The sequence below is a fragment of the Lynx canadensis genome, chromosome B2, assembly GCF_007474595.2.
Source record: "Lynx canadensis isolate LIC74 chromosome B2, mLynCan4.pri.v2, whole genome shotgun sequence".
Taxonomy (NCBI): domain Eukaryota; kingdom Metazoa; phylum Chordata; class Mammalia; order Carnivora; family Felidae; genus Lynx; species Lynx canadensis.
Window position 1 is genome coordinate 120433813 of NC_044307.1, and position 26985 is coordinate 120460797.

Sequence of the window (26985 nt, forward strand, 5' to 3'; positions counted from 1 at the left end):
AGATATTATGGGGGTTCATATCATCAATCAAAGCAAAATAATGGGAATTCAAATCCATTTTACTGGTAAGATCCTTTTCTCCATTCTGCTAAAAATACAGAAGATAACTAGGGTAGAGATATCACTTGCAATGGGGAAAAAATCAGTCTATGGAGGCAAAAATAAGGAAAAGGAAAGACTTTATAATTCCATTTGAGTTTTACATTTGGGGATGTTTTCTACTGACATAAAAAGAAAGCAATGTTGTTACAGCAAGAAACTGTAATATAAGCCTCTTTATAAAGTTACCATAGGCATGATTGGTTATTACTTGGAAACTATTCCAGAAATGGCTTAGACTTAAGGAGAAATCTCTGATATGCAGAGCCTTCCCCTTTCCTAAGCACCCCTACATTTTTTACTGTAAATGTAGCAAAGATTTTTTTCTGATGGTTTCATTACTCTCAGATGCCCTCCCTCTTCTTTCCATTTTAGAACCCATCTTTCCAGTGAATGGTCATCAATGACCCCAACTTTTCAACAGCAAAACAAATATGGCTATGCCCAGAGATGCTTCCATTGAAAGAACTTAAACAAACCAGGTCTTCAATGCATAAAAGAATGTCTCAACTTATGGAATTTGGGGCAGATGGGACAAAGATCTTGGTATAAAGAATGTGGCTTCAAGCCCCTGAAATCACAGCATAGCCCTGGCATTGTCTAGGACGAAGCTTTTCCTTACATGGGACATGTATATGGTCAGGTAGCAGTACTCTTTCTATTGTGAAAGAAAACTGACCCAGAAAACTATCAAGGCCTCCTGAAAAATATTCCACACGAATACAAATGTCTTTTACTATAATTTTTAATTGATTTTTAGCAAGCAAACCTATATGTATTACAGTTGACTCTTGAACAATGCAGGTGTTACGGGTGCTGACCTCTCATACAGTTGAAAATCTGTGTATAACTTTTGAGTCTCCAGAAACTTAACTACTAATAGCCTATGTTGACTGGAAGCCTTATTGATAACACAATTAACATATATTTTGCATGTTACATGTATTACATATTGTGTTCTCAAAATAAGCTAGAGAAAAGAAAATCTTATTAAGAAAATTTTGGAGAATAGAAAATACATTTACAGTTCTGTACTGCATTTATTTAAAAAAAATATGAGTATAAGTGGATCCACACAGTTCAAACTTGTGTTGTTCGACGATCAACTGTATTTGGGTTTCCCAAGCAAGCTTTATATCATGAAAGATGCTGCTGTTCTGACATGAGTATCCAACTGGTTTGGTAAGACGCAATGATTTATGGAGTGCTTCCTGGATGCCAGACACGTACTGTCCTATTGCCTTTAAAAAGACTGATGCTCAAGGCAACTAAGGAATTTGGTCTCATAGCAGAAAGTGGCAAAGCCAGGAATCAAAGGAAGGTCTAACTCTGAAGTTCCATTTCTCTCTGCTGCCATTTTATTTCTCCCGTTTTACAGACAACTAGACACTCTCCGATTTATAAATTGTCTTTGGTGAGTTTGGTTAAAGTGGCTCAGTTTCCCAGAGGCTGATCATTTCTGGTGACACTGAGACTGAGTTTTAGAGCTTACAGTATAGAGAACAGACAGGGAATAGAACCGTCTCCCTTCCAAAAAAGGGCAACTTTGTACAATATCAATCTCTTGACTATATTTGCAGACAGTGTATAAGTACAGGATATGACCATGATACCTTGTGAAAGCATGAGGCCATCCAAGGGCATGGAATCCAGTAGCTACTGAAGCAAGTGACTCTACAGAAAATTCCATGCAAATCTCTACATTAGAGCTGAATATTCTATCTGAGTCCACTTCTATCTAAATACCTTAGTGTATCTGAATCATTTATATATTTTTTTAATGTTTATTTTTGAGTGAGAGAGAGAAAGAGAGGGAGAGAATGTGAGCGGGGGAGGGGCAGAGAGAGAAAGGGAGACACACAATAGAAAGCAGGCTCCAGACTCTGAGCTGTCAGCACAGAGCCCCACGTGCAACTCAAACTCGTGAACCACTTGTGAACTGGGAGATCATGACCTGAGCCGAAGTCCCACATTTAACCTACTGAGCCACCCAGGTGCCCCTGAAGCATTTATATCTTAAGGGCCTAGTACAGCCTCTGCAGTCTAGAAACCCAGTGAGTAATAGTTCTGGAAACTAACAATAATAAGGAAGCTAAATAGCAAGTGATGCTTCAAAAACTGTGTTCAGTTCAGAGTCCTGAGGATAGACCAAATGCTAGCAAGTCTCATAAATCTCTTAAAACCGCTTTCAGAAAATAGGTTGACAGATAAATAAAATCATCCTGATGCCATAAACCCTGAATACTTTCATGAGTTTTAGAGGATTGTCTGTATATCTATTCTTTGGCCACTACAAAGAGAAGAATGGAATGTAAGAGGCATTCAGCTTATATATTTTAGGAAGGATATTTTCTCTTTTTGAACCTATCCTAAGACATGTCACCTTGAATGTTAGTTTCTTATTTATATATTTTAGGAAGGATATTTTCTCTTTTTGAACCTATCCTAAGACATGTCACCTTGAATGTTAGTTTCTTATTGAATTTGAATCTCTGAGCCAGATATTATATTCACTTGAACCTATAGAAGGCAGCCTTTGGGTTTTTATACCAGATCTCTACTCCTTGGGGCCCCAGAATGGAGTGACCCAGTATAAAGTAACTTCATCTCTTTCACCTTTTTTGTTTGTTTTCCCCATTGGAGGTGAGAGGAGGAATAAACTAGGGCAGCAATTTAAAATAGTGAATTCCTCCACAGTGTGCTGCTCAGAACCTTTTCTCTCATTTTAGGATCTTGAAGACAGAACCTGAACATACTGCTCGTGTGGGCACAGCCAATGCTTGGTTCGTGTCAATAGTAATAAAGAGAAATTATAAGGAGGATGAGAAGGGTAAAGAGCAGTGGTGAAGGAGGAAGAGAAAGAAGAGGAGGGGACATAGGAGGAGGAGGAAAAAAAGAGAAAGAGGAAGAGAAGAGAAAGGGAGGGGGAAAAACTTACTGAACTTAGACCAGTCACTGGGCAAAAGGCATTACATGAAATCTCTCTGGTTTATTCCCAATACCCTCCAAATAGCTGGATAGGGAAAACTGAGATAATTACTACCTTAATGAAAATTTCAGCTAACATCCATCTGTGGATCGGTGGGTTGGGGAATCTTATTAATTACAAGCTAAGCAAGGTGAAGTTATAACAAACTAAATAGTAGTATCAGAACATTTTCAAACGAGTATTTGTAATTGTCTTAATAACTAACATCATTGTAATATATTTTTATCAACAGTCTCTGAAGATAATGCTCACATCTTTATTTCAGTTAAAATTAAATTATATATGTCCTTAAGGAATAATTTCAGTGTTTAGATTTTATTTTATTTTTTTGCCATAGTGCTTTCATAATCTACCTCTAGAACAACTACTTTCCTATAACTAGGTACACAGTGGCAGGCTTTTCAATCAATTTTTATTCATATTGCAACAGCAAATAAACCCTCAGTAATTGTCTTTGATAGAACAAGATGAAATTTTATCATAGACAGAAAGAAAAAAATCAGCTGGCTCACAATGAATTTCAGTTAAGTCAACATTGCAATCTGTTAAAAGGGTATTTTGTTTTACTAATATTTTCACAACTCAATTCAAAGTTTATCCAATCAACATGTCTACAAAGCACATTGCCCAAACATTAACTTTTTATTAGGTAATCTACCACCATACTGACAGGTGGGCCTTATTTGCCTTGGCAGGAGTTCAAAGTTTCTAGAAGGTATTGATAGCTGAATAGCTGCTACCACTGATAAGAGCTCTTGCGATATTTCTGTGGCTAGACCACCATATGCAACTAATTTCAAAATAGAAAGATTAAAAGAGCTCACTCTTCTGTTAACACATAGTCATTGATGCTTCTAAACTTACCTCTCAAGACTGAAAAATTCCCACTCTTCATTTTGATAATCTTCTCCTAATTTTTCAAGGCAAAATTTTATTCTCCATGCCACGTCAACAAATATGACCAACTAAGTTCAATCTTTGTTCCAGGAGATATATATGCTTTAATATTAATCGTGTACTTTCACCTTAGCTCTCATCCTGCATTCTGTCAAAGTCTGAGCTATTAAAGCTATGAGACTATGTAGAATGTGGCATATCTTTCCTGTAAAGTTAAGGATTCAATTAAAATCTGGCTTTAATAATCACTAAGCAAAGGGGTGCCTGGGTGGCTTAGTTGGTTAAGCTTCCAACTCGTGATTTTGACTCAGGTCATGATCTCACAATTCATGAATTTGAGCCCACATCAGGCTCTATGCTGACAGCATGGAACCTGCTTGGGATTCTCTCTCTCCCTCTCTCCTTGTCCCTCTCCTGCTCACTCTCTCTCTCTCTCTCTCTCTCTCTGTCTCTCAAAAGTAAGTAAACATTAAAAAATTAAAAAAAATATTCTTAAAAATATAATAATAATCCTAAGCAAACAATCAGTGTCCAGCTCACTAAGCAAATAATCAGTATCCAGCATTTCAATCAACAAGATTAACACTGAGTCTTTCAGAAAGCCACAGTCTAGTGTATAAGAAACCATTAGTAACCTGTAATACTAGAAAAAGCATTGGACATAAAATTAAAAGATTCCCATTTGAGGATCTGATATCTGATACACCTAAGTAAGAAAAGCAGAAAACAACACTTTGCTCTCTAAGGTAAAAAATGGAAGAAGAAAAAAAAAGTACCCACTTTGTGAAATAATAGAAAATGTATCTGAAAATGTTTTGTAAACTATGAAACACTATACGTAAGACATTAGTGATGTCTTTGCATACTCTGGGTAAGAAGACACAGGTGAAGTTGCCTTCAGATTAATGGAAAGGGCAAGTAAAGTTTGAAGGAAGTGGTCATCTTGGCTTGCAATTGGCAGGCACATGGGGCTGTCAACAAAGTATGGGGTAGGAGGCAAGGATTATAGTCTCACTATACATTGGAAAATAAATGATAAATAGCAGTGCTGGTGACTCATGGCAGACATTTACTGGGTGGAAATAAATGGAAATGGAAAAAGAACGTAAGATGCATGCCTTTGAAGACTTTCATTAAATGATAGCTATTACTAGTGCTAACCAATATTTATGAATCCCTTCCCTTTCCTGGACACACAGGGAAATTATGCTTTCTGTGCATTTAAATTTGGCAAGTCCATAGGACTTGCTTTGGCCAAGAAAATACAAATGGGAATGACAAGTATCACTAGATGAAAGCATTTTTTAAAAATGTTTATTCATTTTTGAGAGAGAGAAAGAGCACACATAGCAGGGGAAGGGCAGAGTAGGGGGGACAGAAAATCTGAAGTGGGCTCCACACTGACAGCACAGAGCCCAATGTGGGGCTCAAACTCACAAAACACGAGATCATGACCTGAGCTGGGGTCAGATGCCCAACCAACTGAGCCACCCAGTTGCTCCTAGATGAAAGCATTTAAAAGACAGTGTGCAATTTCTCCATATTCTTCTGTCATGCTCCAGAAATTATGGGAGCATTGGTAATAAGGCAACAACACACAATGAAAAAGCCTGAGGTTCTGAGCTTTTTTTTTTTTTTTTAATTTTTTTTTTTTTCAACGTTTTATTTATTTTTGGGACAGAGAGAGAGACAGAGCATGAACGGGGGAGGGGCAGAGAGAGAGGGAGACACAGAATCAGAAACAGGCTCCAGGCTCCGAGCTGTCAGCCCAGAGCCTGACGCGGGGCTCGAACTCGCGGACCGCGACATCGTGACCTGGCTGAAGTCGGACGCTTAACCGACTGCGCCACCCAGGCGCCCCAGGTTCTGAGCTTTGACACAGAGGCTAGCTGCCCTGGAGTAGACTTTGAGTGAGAAATGAATTTTCATCTTATTTAGCCAGGAGATTTTTGGTTTTATTTGTTACTACGCCACAAGCTAGCCTATCCTGATTAATACACACGATAAAGAAAAAGTATAGCAGAGTGAAAGAAATTTGGTTTTGTAGTGTCTGTACTTAAAACACTAAACTTATTGATTATGGCAGCATGCTACAGTATTACTCGTGGATATAGGTATTTTCCCCATCCAAGACTTGGTGATTACAAAAGCAAAATTAAGGTAATGCATTTGAATACACTCAAGGGGCGCCTGGGTGGCTCAGTCAGTTAAGCGTCCGACTTCGGCTCAGGTCATGATCTCGCGGTATGTGGGTTTGAGCCCCGCAACGGGCTCTGTGCTGACTGCTCAGAGCCTGGAGCCTGTTTCAGATTCTGTGTCTCCCTCTCTCTGACCCTCCCCCGTTCATGCTCTGTCTCTCTCTGTCTCAAAAATAAATAAAGGTTAAAAAAAAAAAAAAAAGGAATACACTCAAGACATCCAGAATAGAGAATTGGAAGAATGTGGGGAATGCGAGGTTAATTTTCGATGTAAGAGCCAAGTGATAGATTTCAGAGCAGCTTTTGACATTGATAATGACTTTCTAGTTGATTGTTGCCATATTCAGAACACTTCAATTGTTACTTTCCATTTGTTTTATATTTTTATAGATTAGTAGAAAAAAATCCTTGCTGATTCAAAAAGAAAAAAAAAACAGTTAATATGTTGATGTTCTTAAGACCCTTTTTCCTAGTAGTGTCATTTCATGAATTAATGATTCTGGAACTTATGCTGTTTATTCTATGTTACTTTTTTTTTAAGCTTTGTTTATTTTTGAGAGACAGAGAGAGAGACAGAGAGAGAGAGAGAGAGAGAGAGAGAGAGCATGAGTGGGGGAGGAGCAGAGAGAGGGAGACACAGAATCCGAAGCAGGCTCCAGGCTCTGAGCTGTCAGCACAGAGCCCAATTCGGGGCTCAAACTCATGAACCACGTGATCATGACCTGAGCCAAAGTCGGACGCCCAACCGACTGAGCCACCCAGGCACCCCTATTCTATGTTAATTTTTAATGTGTATTCTTTTATAAAGTAGACTTCTAAGAAGTGAATGTAAAGGTCACAGGTGTGTATCAGGAGAAGATGATGTCACCACAAATGAGTTAATCCAACCAATTTAAATTTTACCAAGAGCAGAAATCATTAAATTATTTAATCTTTAGCATAGAAAATAATTGTAGAAAGTCCTTTGGCACAATACTTTTCAGATGTAAATATTGGGAGTATATTTTGAAAGACATATTACATATATAGCAAAAAGAAAAGGAAACGGTCCTATGTTTTAAAATTATGTAGAAATACAAATAAATATAAATACGTACTTATCGTAATAGCCAGCATCCCAATTGATCTGCAAAGATCCTTGTCTCTTGATATTCTTACCTTTGTGTGATTCTCTCCCACATTGTACCACTGTTGGTCTGTGTGACAAATAGCGTATGGCAGAAGTGATGTCACTTCCAAAATTAGGCTATAAAAGACTGAAATATCCACACCCTTCTATATATAGATATAGATGATATAGATACACATGATATGGATATAGATAGATATAGATGATATAGATATCAATGATATAGATAGATAGAGATATAGATGTAGATATAGATATAGATACAGATATAGATAGATATATTTGTCTATCTCATCACTCACTCTTGGAGACGCCAGTTGCTTTTTTGTGAAAAATTTCAGGTAGCCCACGCATAAGGAAAAAGTCCACAGCCAGCTTCCAGCAAGGAGCTGAGGACCATCAACAACCATGTGAGTGATCTTAGCAGTGGAGTCTTCAGGCCCAGAGGAACTTAAGATGATTGTAACCCTGGGGACAGGTTTATTACAACGTTAAGAGAGACCTTAAGCCAGAAAACCCATTTAAGCCATTCCCAGATCCTGACTCCTAGAAACTGAGTCAGATAATGAATGTTTGTGGTTTTAAGCTGTTACATTGCCAGTAATTTGCTGTGCTACAATGGATATGTGATATTATTTGCCAAAATAGAATAGCAAAGAAGCCCTTAGGGTTTATTGAAGGCTTTAATATTTTAAACTTAACACCGTTACAACAATTTGCTTCTTTAAATTAAAATTGTATGAAGTATTGAGGCTTTCCATGATGATTGCGGTCCCTAAATACATAGGGGGTTATTTTCTAATGGGCCCTTTTTAAAAGGTAGTTAACGTCACCCAAAAGTATAAGGTGAATTTTACTCAAATATTATTGGATGAGATAGTATTTTTTTTTGAAAAGTATCTACCACAAAAATGTTTATTTCAGAATGATGTATTACTGGTATGGATCATGCTCTCCTTTGCAGAAGGGCGTGCTTCGTATAGTGTGGGGCTGATCTCGGGGCTATGTGGATAGTCTACCGGTTGAGAGATGTTTTTGACTTAAACGATGTCCTTTGTTTCACTAAGTTGTATCAACAGATTCTTTTGTTACTAAAAAAGAATATTTAAGGACAGATCAAGTACATGATTTCATCCGTGTGACTTTCTGCTTTCCCAACATCCAGATGGTCTGATGGTTTCAGCATCAGTTCATCAGCAATGCTTCTCTGAGAGTATCTAGTTGAGTCTCATGGAATCAGGCTAGCTGGATCTTCTTAACTAGGTAACCATTCTGTTTAAGCTGCAATTTATGGTAGAAATGGAGAGGAGAGGGGATTAGAATTTGTACTGGTTTTCTAGGGCTGCCATTATAAAGTACCACGGATTAGTTTAAACAACAGAAATTTATTTTCTCAAGATTCTGGAGGCCAGAAATCCAAATCAAACTGTCAACAGGGTTGATTTCTTCTGAGGGCCTTTCTCCTTGGCTTGTAGATGGCCATCTTCTTTTGTGTCTTCACCTAGTTTCACATAGTTTCCATAGTGTCTATGTCCTAATCTTCTCTTCTTATAAGAATACCAGTCATATTGGATTAGGGCCCACCCTAATGCTATCATTTTACCTCTTAAAAGACTTTATCTTCAAATGCAATCACATTCTGAGGTATGGAATTCAGACTTCAATACGTGAATTTGAGGGGGGACATAATTCAGCCTATAGGAGACCTGAAATAGATTGTTTCGATAAAAAAACTAAAAGACCAAATAAGTAAAATCAATAGAACACTTAAGCAGAGCTGAATAACAGATATGTGTTATAATACAAGTAAGAATGAATTCATATTTATTATAAGTGACAAGGCTCAGAAGCTATATAAAAATTAATATAAGAATCAAGAGCAACAAAACAATTAATCGTGGAGAATTTCTCCATGGAGCCTGGGTGGGAATCACTGGGGACCAGCTTGGAAAAAGGCTACTACAGTGAGAGAGGAAGTGGTTACATCATCATCATGAAGTTGATAACAAATGATATCTTTAAATGAGGAAGTATCAAAAATTGCTCTCTGGACCATTCAGAGGATATCGGGTGCGTTCAGGGTGGTATGGCCATAGACAGGACCATTCAAATTGATCAAGGTATAAAGAGATTAAGGAACATATATTTGAGCATTGGTCTTTTTTGGAATTGGGTTGTTTGTATTAAAAGAATATTACAATTGTTTTATGCAAAAGAAATAAAAATCACAGTTAAAAAACACATCAAAACCATCGTAAAATACGTATGCATGTGTTAAAGAAATGCACAGTGAAAAAGTAATCAGATCTGGGTATGGATGTTGTAAATACCATTTTTAAAAAAGTAATTTCATTGCCTGTAATGTTTAATTTTAAGAAAAATCATTCTAAGGCAAGCTGGTGGGTTTGCTGAAGTTAAAATACCAGATAGTGTATTCATATGAATAGTTCTTAGTTGATCTCCAGGAAAAATTTGAAAATAAAAACTAATGTGCTTTCTCCCAGGAATTTGAGAACATACCAAATCCATCAAAAGGCTTTGTGATGTGGTATCTTACAGTAAATGGATATCAACCATGTTTATAAAAATGATCTTATTTGGGGTATTAATCTACTTAGCACATTTGGCCATACGTTAATCAAGGTAATCTTTGCACATGTGTGCGTGATGGTATATAATACAAAGCAAATAAAGATATTCTATTTCTCTTTTTATGAAAGACACAGGCAATTTGCCCACTGAATTGCTTTAAAGGCTTTTAATACTAACATCTGTAGTTATTTAATACTTCAGAGCAGGAGTTAACAAACTTTTTGTGGAAAGGGCCAAGCAGTAAATATTTGCAGCTTTTCTGGCCATAACTGGCCATACCTGGCCATAACAGCTTTTCTGTGTCATAACTACCCAACTTTGTCACCATAGCATAAAAACAGTCATCAGCAGGGCGCCTGGGTGGCTCAGTCGGTTAAGCGTCCGACTTTAGCTCAGGTCACGATCTCGCGGTCTGTGAGTTCGAGCCCCGCGTCAGGCTCTGGGCTGATGGCTCAGAACCTGGAGCCTGCTTCCGATTCTGTGTCTCCCTCTCTCTCTGCCCCTCCCCCGTTCATGCTGTGTGTCTCTCTGTCTCAAAAATAAACGTTAAAAAAATTTTTTTTAATTAAAAAAAAAAAACCAGTCATCAGCAATACTTAAACAAACGTGGCTGTGTTCAATAAAACTTTAGGTATTAAGACTGAAATTTGAACTTTAGATCGTTTTCATGTATCACAAAATATTCTTCTTCTTGGGATTCTTCCTCTTTTTCAACCATTTAGAAACATAAAACCCTTTCTTAGCTAACGGGCTATGCAAAAATAGATTACAGGCCAGATTTGGTAAATGTCTTAGAGCCTCCTTATTACTATACTTATAGGCTGACAAGGTAGACAAAACACTAAAGAGATGCTGAAAACCACAAAAAACATGAAGGCCTTCTAACAAGTTCCTAGGTGGAAGCCCAGCTGCCTTCTAGAATACCTCATTGCTAGGTACCAAGCCAAAGCCAATTAGCTGATGTTGAATTCATTGAGAGACACGCTCTGAGAGACAGAGCATGAGTGGGGAAGGGGCAGAGAGAGAGAGGGAGCCACAGAATCTGAAGCAGGCTCCAGGCTCTGAGCTGTCAGCACAGAGCGCAGTAACGGGGCTTGAACTCATGGACTTTGAGATCATGACCTGAGCTCAAGTCAGATGCTTAACCGACTAAGCCACCCAGGCACCCCGAATTCACTGATTTTCTAACTGAAATATGCGGGGTGACTGAACCATTGGAAAATGTTTGCACTTTAGACAATTAGAGTGATATAGTTTTAGCAGTCAATATATCGTGCATGGTTTTCCCGTGATAGCCATTCACAGTTGTGATAGTTAGCACACGTGCAGTCCTTTCCATGATCCAGTAACTGGTCTAAGGACTTTAAGTGTATTTTTTTTTTCCTCACCAAAAATCCCTAAAATGTGGGTATAATTGTTATTTTCATTTTATGGATTTTACCTTTCAAAATTATGTCACTGTGTATCTGGCTTCTATTATCTGGTGTCTGTGTGTGTGTGTGTGTGTGTGTGTGTGTATGCGTCTAAAAACAGAGAAATATATATGTATAAATAATTGTATTCACTTGTACAAAAGACCATGACCACTCTTATCAAAAGCCCAGATCCATGCTTCTGTTGTCACCCATCATTTTTTAAATCATGCAAAATAAAAAGGGAAATAGAACTATTTTACCAACTGAATGAGCACACAGTCAGTGCTATAACTATGAGCATTACTCCCGGTGCTTGTGCCCTGAGGTCTGATGAAGCCTTTAATATCCAGTCCTTCTCATACAACCTCCCAAACAGAGTTACGGTCAAGACAGGTCCAGATGGCGGCTTCACACTAAACAAGCGTCCATCACTTGACACCTAATGAAAGCACAGAGAAGTTAACTGGGTCTCCCTGGAAGTTCTACAACCCCACCACACACTTTTAAAATTCAGTGCAACTGGATGAAGAAACAGAAAAATAATGGCTACCTTCTGTCAGAAATTTTGAAATGGTACAGATCACGGGAAAAATTGGAGGTGTGGAATTGGCATGGATTCATTTATTATTGAAATGGCTATAATCAATATCTTATAATTTACTTATTTGAGGAAGCATTCCATGAGGAAACAAGCATAAAGCAATGGGTTTGGGAAATCTAATGCTCTCAGACAAAATAGGCTCTTCCAAGTGGACAGAAGGGACTGACTGAGGGGGTTGAGCTGAGCCTCTGTCAACCCTGTCACTCGCTCACCACAGCCCCCCAATATGTTCATTGACCCAATGCCCCACAGTAGCTGTTCCTACAAGAAATACAGAGTAAGAGCAGAACCTGCAGGAAAGCCAGGGGAAGAATGTGGCTAGGCAGAGCTTATACAGTAAGGAACTATTTCCGGCCTTTAAAAAAAAAAAAGTGTTTTGTTTCTTGACAATTTCAGCTACCATCAGATTCTCTCTCCTTAGCTTTTCCTTCCTTCTTTTTCCTCCTGTGATCACAGAAGGTCTTTACACAACAATGAAAGGAATTCCCTTTAATTTTGCTAAGCTATCACTGCTCTTGATGTGAAGGGGATCCCTCTGGTGGGAATGGTCCTAAAACCCTTCTGGAGTCTTCTTCCTACTCAGGGGATCCGAAACAGCCAGCCTCCTCCCAGTAGTCTCCATAATATATATATGTATATATATGTATACATAATATATATACATATATATATTATGTACATAATATATATATGTATATACATATATATATTATTCTCAAGGACACTAATTACTATAGTAAGAATTTCCAGACAAAAAATTCAGCCTGCTCAGTGTGCCTCCTGATTCCTAAGAACAATTTTATCCTTTCCAAATGGAGATTTTTGTGATATTTGTAAACACTTGAGTCGGTTTCATACTCAAAAAGTGCTCCCTCTTACATGAAATGAATTGTCAATATTCGGCAAAGATTCTTACCTGAAATTCCCCAGGTGCAAGCTGACTGTCACTCAGCAACACCTCAGGGAAGACATATTGGGTTCCAAAAGTGCCACTGAGGGAAAACATTTCAAACCTGGTGGAAGCAGATTCAACCGCATCACCACAAGTGCGTAAGTTTGGTGTTTTACACTTCAGCAGAGTACAAATCTAGGAAAGTAAATGCAAACCAGTGAGTCCTAAGAAAGCCAACTGATGCACCCTTTCTGACCTACAAATATTGCCTCTGCAATGCCTAGGCTCTTTTGTTTGATAAAATAATGTTATTTTTCCATTTGATTAATTCAATTCATTGGTGGATAGCTAATTCAACTAGTAATAAAAATAAACAACTTCAGACCCTAATGCTTTCTGCCATTCACGGTCAAACAGATTAAATCTCATGAAGAAACAATCAGACCCTTGGTCTATAGCGATGAACAACTATATCCTCATTGTTCTCAAGCTGGCAATGCTTTTAATCATTGACTTCCATTTTTTTTTTCAAAAGGTTAAATCTAGTTTCATCTCTACATTTTTGCCTATTTCCCGCAATAAAAGAAATTTAAAGTTGTAATGAACCCTAGAGTTGATCTAGAGGCAATCCCTGTGAATGGGAAAAGTCACACACTTTATATCTGAGCAAGAACTGAAATAGTTCTCACTATACTACACAGTTATACTCTACTCTACTTTACTACATAGTAATGCAAATGTAATGTACATGTAAATGTAAATGTAAAATCTAAGTATAAGAATCATCTCACTATGCAGATGCAAAGTCCCCAAAAGGAAGATCCATATTCATTGAACCTGTACTGTATCTTCCAAACCTTATTTCAAGCCACCTTACCTCCTGCCTGACTAAAGCAACAGCTTTAACTGGTCTTCCTGTTTCTACTTTTGAAGTCAGAGAGTAAGAGCTTTAGAGCAAGTATGTTAAGATGGGATACAAATAGCTTTCAGATAAAGGAGCAATGAATACATGCGTCTGTTTTATTCCCTATATCTTACCTAAGCCAAACTCAGTTTGTTTGTTTAAGACATGAACCCATAAGGATAGGAAAACAGGAGGCTAGAGCATGGCTTAATGTTGGAAGTTGGGACGGTTGATGCAAAAGTAGTGACTGATTTCCCAAGCCTAAGGAAAGCCACGTCCTAATCTGGCAATAAGAGAGCCACGAATCAACCCTATCTACACGGGAGAATACTCAGAAGATTCCACCCCTGGGAGCACCAGGTACCTCAGGAACTGGTAAAGTTGTGGTGGCTAATGTAAGCAAAATTGGTAGGAATTTGTTAAGGATGCCTCAGATTCTGAGTCCCCCACCATGGATGGGCAACTCTCCTTCTTCTATTCCAGTAAAAGATGGGGCATTTATTCCCAGAGAGGGTAAGGCAGATGATTTTTAGTAGAGGTTTTGAAAAACCTGGTTGAAGGGGATTACATGAATGAAATTTTGTTGCGATCATCCCCCTCCACCATGGATGCATCCAGCAAGGTCATTGCTCCCACCTGGTTCTCTAAATGCTGTCAGCAATGAATTTACCCTTCAGAAATAAAATTACCAGATAAATACAGGACAGGAGCCCAATTTAAATTTGAAGTTTAAATATACTAATAGTATCAAAAATGGTTTTTAGTGTGTAAGTATGTCTCAAATATTGAATGGGACAATCTTATATTTTTAAAATATTTGTTGTTTATCCAAACTTTGAATTTACTAGGGCACCCTGTATTTCAATTTGCTAAATTAGATAACATTATTCAGGAAGAGAATTAGAAGAATTTTAAAGACTGAGAAACCTGACCCATCCCAAGAGGAAGTCTCCAAATATACTTACTCCAAATATACTTACTCCAAATATACTTACTTACTGTTTCCCCTAACAAAATGCCTGGTTAGATCACCCTACCTTGAAGTTTAAGTGGGCAAATATCACTCATGCTCCGCCCTTCACTTAGTTTTTGGTAAGGTTAAAGGGTTACTATATTTCTGAGGAAAGCTTCTAACATGAAAGAGAGAGCAGAACAGGTAGATAAAAGAAACTTTAGGGAAAAAGAGACTATTTAAAGAGAAGAAGCTTCAAGAAAAAATTTTCTGTAGGGCACCTGGGTGGCTCAGTCAGTTAAGTGTCTGAATCTTGATTTTGACTCAAGTTGCGATCTCACAGCTCTGGAGATTGAGCCCCCTTTCAAACTCTGCACTCTCAGTGCAGCACCCACTTGGGACTCTCTCTCCCCCATCTCTCTGTGCCTCCCCCACTCACCCTTATTGTCTCTCTCTCTCTCTCTCTCTCTCTCTCAAAATAAATGAATAAACATTTAAAAGAAAGAAAAAAAGAAAAATAATTCCTTACCAGTCTCAGAGAGATAAAATACTGGATCCACAAAACAACATCAACAGAAAAAAATTCATAAAGCAAAAAAAAATAGTTCTTGAAAAATAAAAACATGTCAACAAAAATAAATGACTCAATGTAAGGCTTGAAAGATCAAGAGGAGTAAATGAAAAAAAGAGAGAAAGAAGAAAGAAAGAAAGAAAGAAAGAAAGAGCAGGAAGGAAAGAAAGAAAGGAAGAAAGAAAGAAAGAAAACAAAGAAAAGATACAAAAATATTAGAGGACAAACCCAAAAAACACATGATTCCAAAAATAGGAGTTCCGGAAGAGGAAACCATGGAGGGGAGGAAATTCTATAAGGTTTCTGAGGAAACAGTAGGAACAGGGATACACATACAAAGCACCAGGAATCAAAATAACTCAAGAATTCTCAGTAGCAATACAATGACCTTGAATTTTATACTTAGGGAAATCCTCCATCAAATATGAAAGGAAAGGCATTTTGAGACTTGTAAGTTGAAAATATTTTATCACCCACTCAGAGTGATCTTCCAGGAACTTACACCAACAACAACAAAGGAGGTGGGTGGTACTGTGTAAGAAAATATAGTAAGAAATATATATTTGGTCTTTTTCTAGTGCCTGGCAAGAAGAGCTCTAAAATCCTTGGAATTTCCTTAGTGATGAGAGGTGAAATGTGAAAAGAGGGGCTTTTGTTACTAATAACAAGCCTCTTTCAACCACGACTGAGTTCATGTTAATGAGGAGATTTTTGGAGAGCCTTAAATAACCACAGGATGGAAACTGGTGACCAGGGAAACCAACCACCTGGTTAGAGAGTTAGAATTTTCAGCATCGCCATCCCCACCCCTATATCTGCAGAGGGAAGAGGAGCTGGAGGCTAAATTAAGCACCAATGGTCAATAACTTGAATCAATCATGTCCATGAAATTAAGCCTCCATGAAAATCCCTAAAGTATGGAGTTCAGAGAGAATCCAGGATGGTGAACAAGAATGCCGTATCTACATGATGGGAAGGTGGCATACCCCAAACTCCATGGGACAGAAACTCCTATGCTTGGGATACTCCCAGACCTTGCCGTATGTGTCTCTTCATCTGGCTGTTCATTTGTATTCTTTGAAATGTCCTCTGTAATAAATTGTTAGTCGTACATAAGGCACTTTCTTAGGTTCTATGAGCCATTCCAGAAAATTAGCAAACCCAAGGCAGAGATCGCGGGAGCCCCTGATTTACAGCCAGTCAGGTCAGAAGCATGGGTGACAACCTGGGCTTGTGATTGGAGTCTCAAATGGGGAGGGGACCAGTCTTGTGGGACTGAGCCCTGAGTCTGTGGACTCCGCATTAGCTCCTGGTTGATGATGTCAGACGAGTAAATTTCAGAAGAAACAGTTAAAAGATTCAAAAGTGTTTGCCTTCAGAAAGAAGGACAAGATGGATTAGGGAAGAAACCGGTGTTTCACAAGATTTTAGTGCTGTCTTCTTAGGTGTGCCCATGCATTACTTTTATTAAAATGAAGAAAGAAGTGATAGAGGCAATCCAGGTGGTAGGAAGGGAGAGAACATCTGGCATGTGACAAGGACTCAAGAAACAAAGGAGTTGACTCAGGACCTGCTTGCAATGCAGCCAGTGTTCACGTGAGCAAACCTGGTCGTATAGGTCTGACAGCTAAAAGAAAAGTTTATGTTACTTTTTTTTAGCAGCAACAACAACAACAATAATAAAAGTTAACATTCATTGAGGACTTTTTATGTGTAGGCACGGTGCTGAATTCTTTACATTTATTTGTTAGTTTATATATTTACTTATTTTTAATGTTTATTTCTTTACTTTGATTGGGGGGGGGAGTAGGGAGAGAGAGAGATTGAGCACGAGCAGGGGAGAGGTAGAGAGAACGGAAGACAGTGCGGAGCCAGACGTGGGGCTCAAATTCACAAACTATGAAAGCATGACCTGAGCCAAAATGAAGAGTTAGACGCTCAACTGACTGAGCCACCCGGGTGTCCCTGTTTACATTTATTTATGAAATCAAAGTTCCCCCAAATGCCATAAATAATAATAATAGCTATTATTATTATTATTGTCATCATTCTTACTTCCCTCCTAGGATTAAGTTAGGTCCTCCAGTTGTATGGTTTAATTGTCCGTGCTACTTTCCTTTGGAAACATTTGTCCCAGCTAAAATCAACTAGTGATTTCCTTAGTTTTCTCTTCAATGCCTGTGTCCCCACCAGCATTAAGCTCTATGAAGACAGTGACAGTATCTGTCTTGCTCATCTTAATATCCTCAGGCTGTACCAAGTGCTTGCACACAGAAAGCATTACATAAATATTTGGTGAATGAAAATGAATCCACATGTTACAGATGAGGAACCAGGGATTTAAAGAGGTTGGCCCAGGGCCAGGTGGCCACTATACAGTTAAGAAGCGATTTACCCAGAATTTCTGGCTCCAGAATCTATGTTCTCACCATGTCATATCCCTAATTTCTTACCCTGTTGGGAAATAGTTTCACATTCTAGAAGAGAGAGGCTGGTGATTTGGATGACTCTTACCTTGGTGGGAGGAAATGGAGAGGACAAAGGGTACAGAAAATAATCTCAGGAGGAAGATCTCCCAGGTTATATGGGGTAAAGGGAATGAACTTTTGTTTAGTTTATCCCTTCTTTATTAATTGACTTACTCAATGATTCTTTAAAATATGTAGGCCACTTCTCCCACTCTCCTATAACCACTGCTATAAATTTTTACCCAATCTTTTACCATCCTGTACTCTAGAAAATGCTACAAGCACCTTCTTTCCCTACGTCCTTAAAATTCACTATAGAACTTTTGGAAAATCTCCGTGGCAAGATGCAGAGTTATTGTACCCTTATTTTTTTTTTTTTTTTGTCTTCTCTTCTTAGTTAAGAACTAGATTTTGGTGTTATAGAGATTTTTCTGGCATTAATTATCGTCACAGTTAGACTATGAAGGATTATGAATATAATCCAATACCCAAATCCCTCATTCTTAATTCCAAGACCAAACTTCTCTGAAAATAAAGGCTTTTGTAGCACATTGGACATTGAAACCTAACTTGAACTAACATAAGGCTATCCTGTTTTTAAGTTATTTAGGGTGCATAATCCCACGTTTTCCAGCAGACACATTAACACGTTTTATCTGGGGTGCTGCTCCAGACTCTGCTGGTGATGTCAGGTACCAGGGCTCCAGCTGAATGTCCCATAAATACTTTGAAACCAGAATATCCATAGCTGAACTGAGCATCTCTCCACTGCCAGCCTGCTCCCCTTCTAACATCCTGAAACATACATTCACCCAGCTACTCTTGTCAGAAACCTGGCATTCTAGTCCCTTCATTCCGCTTTCCTGTTCTGTATCCAATTAGCTACCAAGTTTAGTCTTCTACATATTGCCAGACTCCACGCCCTGCTCTTACTCCTACTGACATAATCTTGATACAGGTTTTAATAGGACTATTTTTAAAATCTAACCAGTCTTTGTGCCCTCGTTCCCCCCTCCACAGTGCTGCCACAGCGATCTAACGCAACAGCAGATCTGATCACATCATTCCCTGGCTGAACACCTTCCCACAGAAGACTGGCACCCAGAGAATAAAGCCCAAACCTTAGGAATGACGGGTAAGATCCTGCCAAACGTGATCCTGCCTCTAAGCCCATCTTCCACCAATCCTTGCTTCTTACGTTATGCCTTAGTGACACTGACCTGTATACCCTACTTCTTGACATGTCCTCACCCTTGCTGACACTCTCCACTCCACCTAGAATTTCCTCCCACTCTTTTTCATCTGGAGAATAGCATAAGCATAAGCTCATACATCATGTCTCCAGAAACCTCCCTGAATCCCCAAATCAGGCTAGGTATAGCTCCTTAGTATTTCCTACAACAAAATGTGCACTCTATGTTCTATCACATGCCGATTTGTACTGACATTACCTGGTCCTATGTCTTTCCCCCCTGCTAAATTCTTCAAGAGGAGGGCCTTGGCTTATTCGTCTTCATATCATTAGCACTGAATATATACACCTACTATGTAGTAGGCACTCAACAAGTGTCCAGGTAAAGATGCATTAAGACGGTGCTTATCATACAGCAAACAACATTTTGCACATTGGGTACAGTTCCAGCACTTATGCACAAGGATGTGCATCATTTCACATAATATGTCCTTAATAAAGCTGAGCGTAGGATGCCTGAGGTACCTAGCTCAGGTGGGGGGGTGGGCTTGGTGCTACAGGAAGTGTCAGGGCAGCCCTCGGGGTGAAGATAACACCCGAAAAGCACCATGAATGGTGAGGAGGTGGGGCCATCATAGATAAAGGAGACAACCTGTGCAAACATCCAGAGGTTCTGCAGAAGCCGGCACACTGGGGATGAAGAAATGCCTCAACATGAGAGGAGCCCAGGGCACATGTGGGTAGAAGTGAGAGAAGAGAACAGAGAGTAGGAAGAGGTACATGTCAAGCATTTCTGAGTAGCTTTTTGGTGAGGAGGTTGATTTGCCAATGAGAAGACAGTGAGGCCTTTTAAGCAAGGCAGGGAAATAATCAGAAATGGCTTTTAGTAATTGGTATAATTAGAGTATGGGAAGTGGATGGGACGGAGCTGAAACTGTCAACAGGAAGCCCTGTTCAGATGTTGCACAGTGACATAGGATAGGAGCCAGATCAAGGAAGAGGAGAGCAGAATGAAAGGAACATGAAAGTTGCTTGTTGCAACTCACCATAGCTCTTCCTTTGATGTTGAGGGCTGCGAGATACCAAGTCTCTGCACTAGTAAACTACTCTACTGCATGTCTCAGAGGTCAACCCTAGATGTCTCCAGGACATACTTAGTGTCAAGTTCTTAAGTAAAAAAAAAAAAAAAAAAAAAAAAAAAGGGGGAGGGGGCTGGGTGGCTCAGTCGGTTGAGCGTCCGACTTCGGCTCAGGTCATGATACCGCACTTCGTGAGTTTGAGCCCCGTGTTGGGCTCTGTGCTGACAGCCTAGAGCCTGGAGCCTGCTTTGGATTCTGTGCGTGTCTCTCTCTCTCTCTCTCTCTCTCTGCCCCTCCCCACTCATGCTCTGTCTCTCTTGCTCTCGAAAATAAATATTGAAAAAAATTAAAAATAAAAATAAGCTTTAGCGAACATATCAAGAAAATGGGTATATTTGTTCAGGGAAGAACTATCAGAGGTTAATCATCCTTTAAAATATCTGTAATTTGATTACTGTATCATTTTAAATGCGGGTACTGTAAATAAATCTTCTGCCTTTTTCCAGCCAGTTTAAAATTGGACATCTAGGATTGCAAGTTTTGGCAAATAAGAATTCAGGATGCCCAACTAAGTTTGAATTTCAGGTAAATAACAAAATTTTTAGTGTGCATATATCCTCAAAAGTGGGACCCATTTTTTTTTTCTTGAAGTGGGACGCACTTACAATGAAACAATTCATTGTTTATCTGAGAGTCAAATTCAACTGGGTGTCCTATATTTTGCCTGGTTAATGCCCCTGCCAACAAAACAAGCATTACCTGTAGATAATAACTCCCTTCGACAATATGTAGTCCATCAAATGCCCCTAGGGCATAAACTTCATCTGGTTTCTTCTCAGACATCTTGTAGCTTAGATGGCAGCAGAGTTCTTTCTGACAAACTGTGTAATTTCCTGTGACTCTTGTGAGCTCCAAGAAGGTGAATTCATCAAAAAACGCAGTACTTTTAAATTCCTGATTTCCTGTGGAGAATGCTTTTATACTACTGGCATAAGAAGCCCAATTTACCACTCCAGGGTCGTATGAAGAAGAATTCAGTCGTGAGATGAGGAGTTTTCCCTCCTTTGTCTTCATGTCATAATGAAATGCTCTTGGAGAGTCAGGTGCATAGATGCCGCTTCCTGAAAGTGATGTTGGAAATGGCATTTGAAATAGGGAAGTGAAAAGGGATTGCATGATTGCTACTGCTATTTTAAACTCACATTAACATTTAGTCTGGCTAAGCTAACTATTTCAGTAATTTCAGTAAAATATACTGACAGGGAAACAGGTGAGAGGAAATCCAACAGGGTTTGCTACTGAGAAGCCAATAAGAGAAACTTTCGGGTCAGAAGTGGTCAATCTTGAGGGGGAAAAAAAGTGTGCCTGTAAGTTGAATAGAACTAAATAAATCTACAAAACAATTTAGATTGAGATGGCTTCTACGGTATGTCACCAGCCAGAGGTGCAAAAAATAAGAGTTGGAAAACATTATATTAAGGAGTACACGTTAGCTAGAAAAAAATCATTATTTTGCTTTTTTGGTTATGGCCTAAAGTTTGTACATCTTAGAGATTACACATTACCTGTCATCCTCTTGTGGGGGTGGTGTATGTTGGCTGCAAGGAAGTTAACCCCCATGCCCACTGCCCAAGCCGAGTGGAATTCAATAGCTGATAAATGTGGCAAGACATTCATCCACGCTGTTGGGAAAACTATGGTATCCACATGGAAATCTTTCACCAGAGTAACAGCGGGATCATGGAAGAGTATATCGAAGCATGTGAAAATGCCAAATCTTCCAAAGATGGTGTCAAAAGTCACAACCTCAGGCTTCTTTGGTACGTTGAATTGATCCTCACCCATGAAAAGGTTGTACTGTAATAAAGAGAAGATGAAGTGGGTAAAAGTCTCTTTTCAGAAGTTGGCCTGGGTGTCAATGTGTCTGAAAAAGTGCAAGCCAACATCTCTTAGTGCCAATTTCATCCATAACCACCGTCCTCACAGGGAAAAAGTGTTAGAGAATCAGAGATTACTATGGCTGATAGGAGCCTTTGGTTCAATCTCTACATTTTAGAGATCTGTAGAGGGGAATCCTTATGTATTAAGACCCTATTGAATCTTACAAGACCTAAGAGTGAAATAGATAACTTCTATTTGCCAAGAACACCTAAATATTTTCTATAGACAAAATTGCTCCTTTCTTTTCAAAACCAAGTCTATCTGGTAGGTAGTTTTTTTGTTCTAGTCTTGACCCATTGCCAGGGCATGTCCTTAAAAAGACAAAATCTAAAAGGCAACATTATATTTCAGTGCAGGTACCTCCTGCTGATTCTCACATACTTCCAAAGATACATTCCTGTGTTCCTAAATGCATAGAAAACCTCTTGAGCCTCTTTATAGGAGCTTACCACGCCTAATCATCGTTTTCTATGCTTTGTCTCTACTCTGCTTCTAAAGTATGCTTATTATAAACATTAATGTTTTTCCCCTTTTTTCCCACTTTATTTTGTTAAACATTCAGTATCTGAACTGTGTGCAAATTAATTTTACCTTATGGTAGCGTGCCACCAGTTTTCCCTGAGAATCAAACACCACATCAGTGTTGTACTGGTAACGGCCATCGGGGGGACACTGAGGGTCACTGGCATTGCATGGCTTCTTGTCCCCAATATTTGCCACAACGTAGATAGAGTTGTGCTTGGCCAGGCAGCTGAGTCTTTCTTGCACTGGGGTGTGGCCAAACCTAATATGTGTTCATTGGAAGAGGAAAACAAAAATCAAGCTTACCTCTTAATAAAATTCAGCGTTATATTGCCTGAAGCTATTATGTGACATACACAAAACTAAATTCTAAATAACATAATACAAGGGAAGGATTAAAACAAGAATAGACTTTGGAGGAAGTACACACTTGTGGGAATTTGGTTGTAGAAAACTGTTCTAGGATAAGATTCTAGGTCATGTATCTTTTTTCTTCACAGCATTTATCATCATCTATAATCAGCATTCATTATGTGTTTATCTTATGATCTGTGTCATATCTCATAGATATTTTGGGCAAAGATATACATCTTCTGTTCACTAACCCTGGCAGAAAAGAAGCACTAAAAAAAATATTTCAATTGAAATAAGAACAACTTGGAATTAAGAGAATTTTGGGAAGATGGCTGAGTACAAAGCACCAGGAATCCATCCTTCCACGTAAATGATATTTGTGCTGGCAGAATCTAACTGAAATTTTGGAGTCTATTCCAAGGGTTGTGAGTTCCAGGGGGAAGGCTTGGCAGGTGCATAGATGCCGCTTCCTGAAAGTGATGTTGGAAATGGCATTTGAAATAGAGAAGTGAAAAGGGATTGCATGATTGCTATTGCTATTTAAAACTCACAGTAACATTTAGTCTGTCTAAGCTAACTACTTCAGTAATTTCACTAAATTTCACTAAGTTTCAGTTTCAGTCAATTTCAGCTCTTATCATGGGTAGTGGCTACCCATGCTCTACCCCACCCCAAGCCCCATGGCAGGCAGCCATGCAAGTGTTCCTGCAATACTGTGTAGGTAGTTTATGGGATCAGGTTAGACAATAGAAACCCTGTCCTCTAAATATCAGGAAACTGTATTCTGATCACTGATAACTGCTTCTTATCCTGGAGGTGCAGACACAGGGACAGGTAGCCATTGTTGCATTTCCACCACTATAATGTTGTCAGTCCTTCCCCCACTAACTGAAATAATTTCTAGAGGATTTAAAAAGCCAGAGTCTTCTTCTCTCCCCCTTCCTTAATTTTGCTTTTTTTTCCTTTCTTTTGGGAATCATACATTGAAGGACTAGGATATACAAAAGCAATCATATATATAGGAGATTGTAGAAAGTCGCCACATATGCTCAGGGTAAAATAAAGGCTAAGACAAGGCTTCAAAAGATTTTATACCTCAAGCTTATGCCTAGCACAGAAACACCTACAGCAATCAAAACAGATAAACAAGCAAAAGGCAGTAAACCCTGGGGAAGGGGGAAAATTTCATTTCCAGAATTATCACATTTTAAGATTCAAATACCAACTTGTCAACAAAAAATTCATAAGGTATACAAATAAAGAGGAAAGGGTGTCCCCATTCCAAGGAAAATAAGAATAAACCTACAGAAACTATCCTTGAGTACGACCAGATGGCAAACTTCCTGGACAAAGACAAAAACAACGGTTTTAAAGATGCTCAAAGAACTAAAAGCAAATGCAGAGGAAGTCAAGAAAATCATGTATGAACAAAAAGGAAATATCAATAAAAAAGATGGAAAACCTAAAATAAACCAAAAAGAAATTCTGGAGCTGAAAATTACAGTGTTTAAAATAAAAAAAAATTACTAAAGGGATTCAGAGATGGATTTGAGTTGGCAGAAGAAAGAATCAATAAACTTAAAGGTAATGCAAATTGAAATGATCGAGTTGAAAGAATGGAAAGAGAAAAAGACTGATGTGAACAAGGCCTAAGGGAGCTGTAGGATACCACCAAGTGGACAAATATACACATTCTAGGAGTTCAAGAAGAGTGAGATAAAGGAACGGAGAGATTATTTGAAGAAATAATGTCCAAAAACTTTCCAAATTTGAATAAAGGCATGACTATAAAGATCCAAGAAGTTAAATGATCTGCAAGAAGGATGAACTCAAAGACACCCATATCAACACACATTCTAATCAAATTATCAAAAGCCAAAGACAAAATAAGAATGTTGAAGGCCACAAGAGATAAGTGATTGATACCATACAACCAATCCTCAGTAAGATTATCACAGTTTTTAATCAGACGCTTTAGAGGCCAGAAAGCAGGGGGCCAATATATTTAAAGCACTGAAAGAAAAAACTTTCAACTAAAAATCCTATATTCAGCAACACTGTCCTTCAAATGTGAGGGGGAAATTAAGATATTCTATGCTAATATCTGACATAATTGACTTTAAATTTAAAAAAAAAAGATTATAAGAGACAGAGAAGAGCATTGTATATTAATATTCACAATACAACAGAGAACTCTTAAAATTCAACAACAACAAAAACCCTGATTTAAAAATGGGCAAAAGACTGGAATAAACTTTTCTCAAAAAAAAAAAAAAAAGGCCATAAAAATGGCCAATATTACTGGTAGGTCTGTTCTTTTTTTGATAAAAACCCTCAAGAAAGTAGGGATAGAAGGACCATACCTCAAGATCTTAAAACCATATATGAAAGACCCACAGCTAATATCATCTTCAATGAGGAAAAATTGAGAGCTTTCCCCTTAACATCCAGAACACGACAGGGATGTCCACTCTCACTACTGTTATTCAACGTAGTGTTGAAAGTCCTGGCCTCAGCAATCAGACAACACAAAGGAATAAAAGGCATCCAAATTGGCAAAGAGGAAGTCAGACTTTTACTCTTTGCAGCCAACATGATACTCTACCTGAAAAACCCAGAAGATTCCACCAAAAAACTGCTAGAACTGATCCATGAATTCAGCAAAGTCACAGGACATAAAATCAACGCACAGAAATCAGTTGCATTCCTATACACCAATAATGAAGCAACAGAAAGAGAAATCAAGGATTCGATCCCATTTACAATTGCACCAAAGCCATAAAATACCTAGGAATAAACCTAACCAAAGAGGTGAAAAATCTATACACTGAGAACTATAGAAACTTTATGAAAGAACTTGAAGAAGACACGCACACAAAAAGGAAAAATATTCTGTGCTCATGGATTGGAAGAACAAATATTGTTAAAGTGTTGATACTACCCAAAGCAATGTATATATTAAATGCAATCCCTATCAAAATAACACCAGCATTCGTCACAGAGCTAGAACAAACAATCTTAAAATTTGTATGGAACCAGAAAAGACCCCGTATAGCCAAAGCAATCCTGAAAAAGAAAACCAAAGATGGAGGCATCACAATCCTGGACTTCAAGCTGTATTCCAAAGCTGTAATCATCAAGACAGTATGGTACTGGAACAAAAACAGATACATAGATCAATGGAACATGATAGAGAACCCAGAAATGGACCCACAAACGTATGGCCAGCTAATCTTTGACAAAGCAGGAAAGAACAGTCAATGGAATATAGACAGTCTCTTCAGTAAATGTTACTGGGAAAACTGGATAGAGACATGCAGAAGAATGAACCTGGGCCACTTTCTTACACCATACACAAAAATAAACTCAAAATGGATGAAAGACCTAAACTTGAGACAGGAAGCCATCAAAATCCTAGAGGAGAAAGCAGGCAAAAACCTCTGACCTCAGCCGCAGCAACTTCTTACACAACATGTCTCCGGAGGCAAGAGAAACAAAAGCAAACATGAACTATTGGGACCTCATCAAGATAAAAAGCTTCTGCACCTTGAAGGAAACAATCAACAAAACTAAAAGGCAACCAATGGAATGGGAGAAGATATTTGCAAATGACATATCAGATAAAGCATTAGTATCCAAAATCTATAAAGAACTTATCAAACTCAACACCCAAAAACAAACAGTCCAATGAAGAAATGGGCAAAAGATGTGAATAGACCCTTTTCCAAAGAAGGCATCCAGATGGCTAACAGACACATGAAAATATGCTCAACATCACTCATCATTAGGGAAATACAAATTAAAACCTCACATCTGTCAGAATGACTAAAATTAACAACGCAGGCAACTACAATGTTGGTGAGGATGTGGAGAAAGAGGATCTCTTTTGCACTGCTGATGGTGCAGCCACTCTCAAAAACAGTGTGGAGCTTCCTCAAAAAATTAAAACTAGAACTACCCTACGATCCAGCAATTGCACTACTAGGTATTTATCCAAGGGATACAGGTGTGTGTTTCTAAGGGGCACATGCACCCCAATGTTTATAGCAACACTATCGACAATAGCTGAAGTATGGAAAGTGCCCAAATGTCCATTGACTGACGAATGGATAAAGAAGATGTGGTATATACAATGGAGTATTACTTGGCAATCAAAAAGAATGAAATCTTGCCATTTGCAACTACATGGA

At 38.5% G+C, this 26985-nt stretch overlaps 1 protein-coding gene across 4 annotated transcripts in view; it reads right to left on the reverse strand.

The window, feature by feature from the left end:
• Positions 1–7560: 7560 nt before the first annotated feature.
• LOC115514404 (pantetheinase) overlaps positions 7561–26985 on the reverse strand; it is a 67201-nt gene continuing 47776 nt past the window's right edge. Inside the window, exons 4-10 of one of the 4 annotated variants that reach the window (XR_004343666.1) lie at positions 22511–22703; positions 21544–21835; positions 20738–21099; positions 12837–13007; positions 11580–11758; positions 8916–9018; positions 7561–8593 (exon numbers count right to left, since the gene is read on the reverse strand). Coding sequence is in view for 2 of the 4 variants with exons in the window: in XM_030316370.2 (XP_030172230.1) it covers positions 8572–8593; positions 11580–11758; positions 12837–13007; positions 20738–21099; positions 21544–21835; positions 22511–22703 (1219 nt within the window). In the remaining 2 variants the exon portion in view is untranslated. Of the gene's footprint in view, positions 8594–8751; positions 9019–11579; positions 11759–12836; positions 13008–20737; positions 21100–21543; positions 21836–22510; positions 22704–26985 lie in introns of those variants that run through there. The other 3 variants (XR_004343665.1, XM_030316370.2, XM_032593252.1) reach the window with 3 other exon arrangements.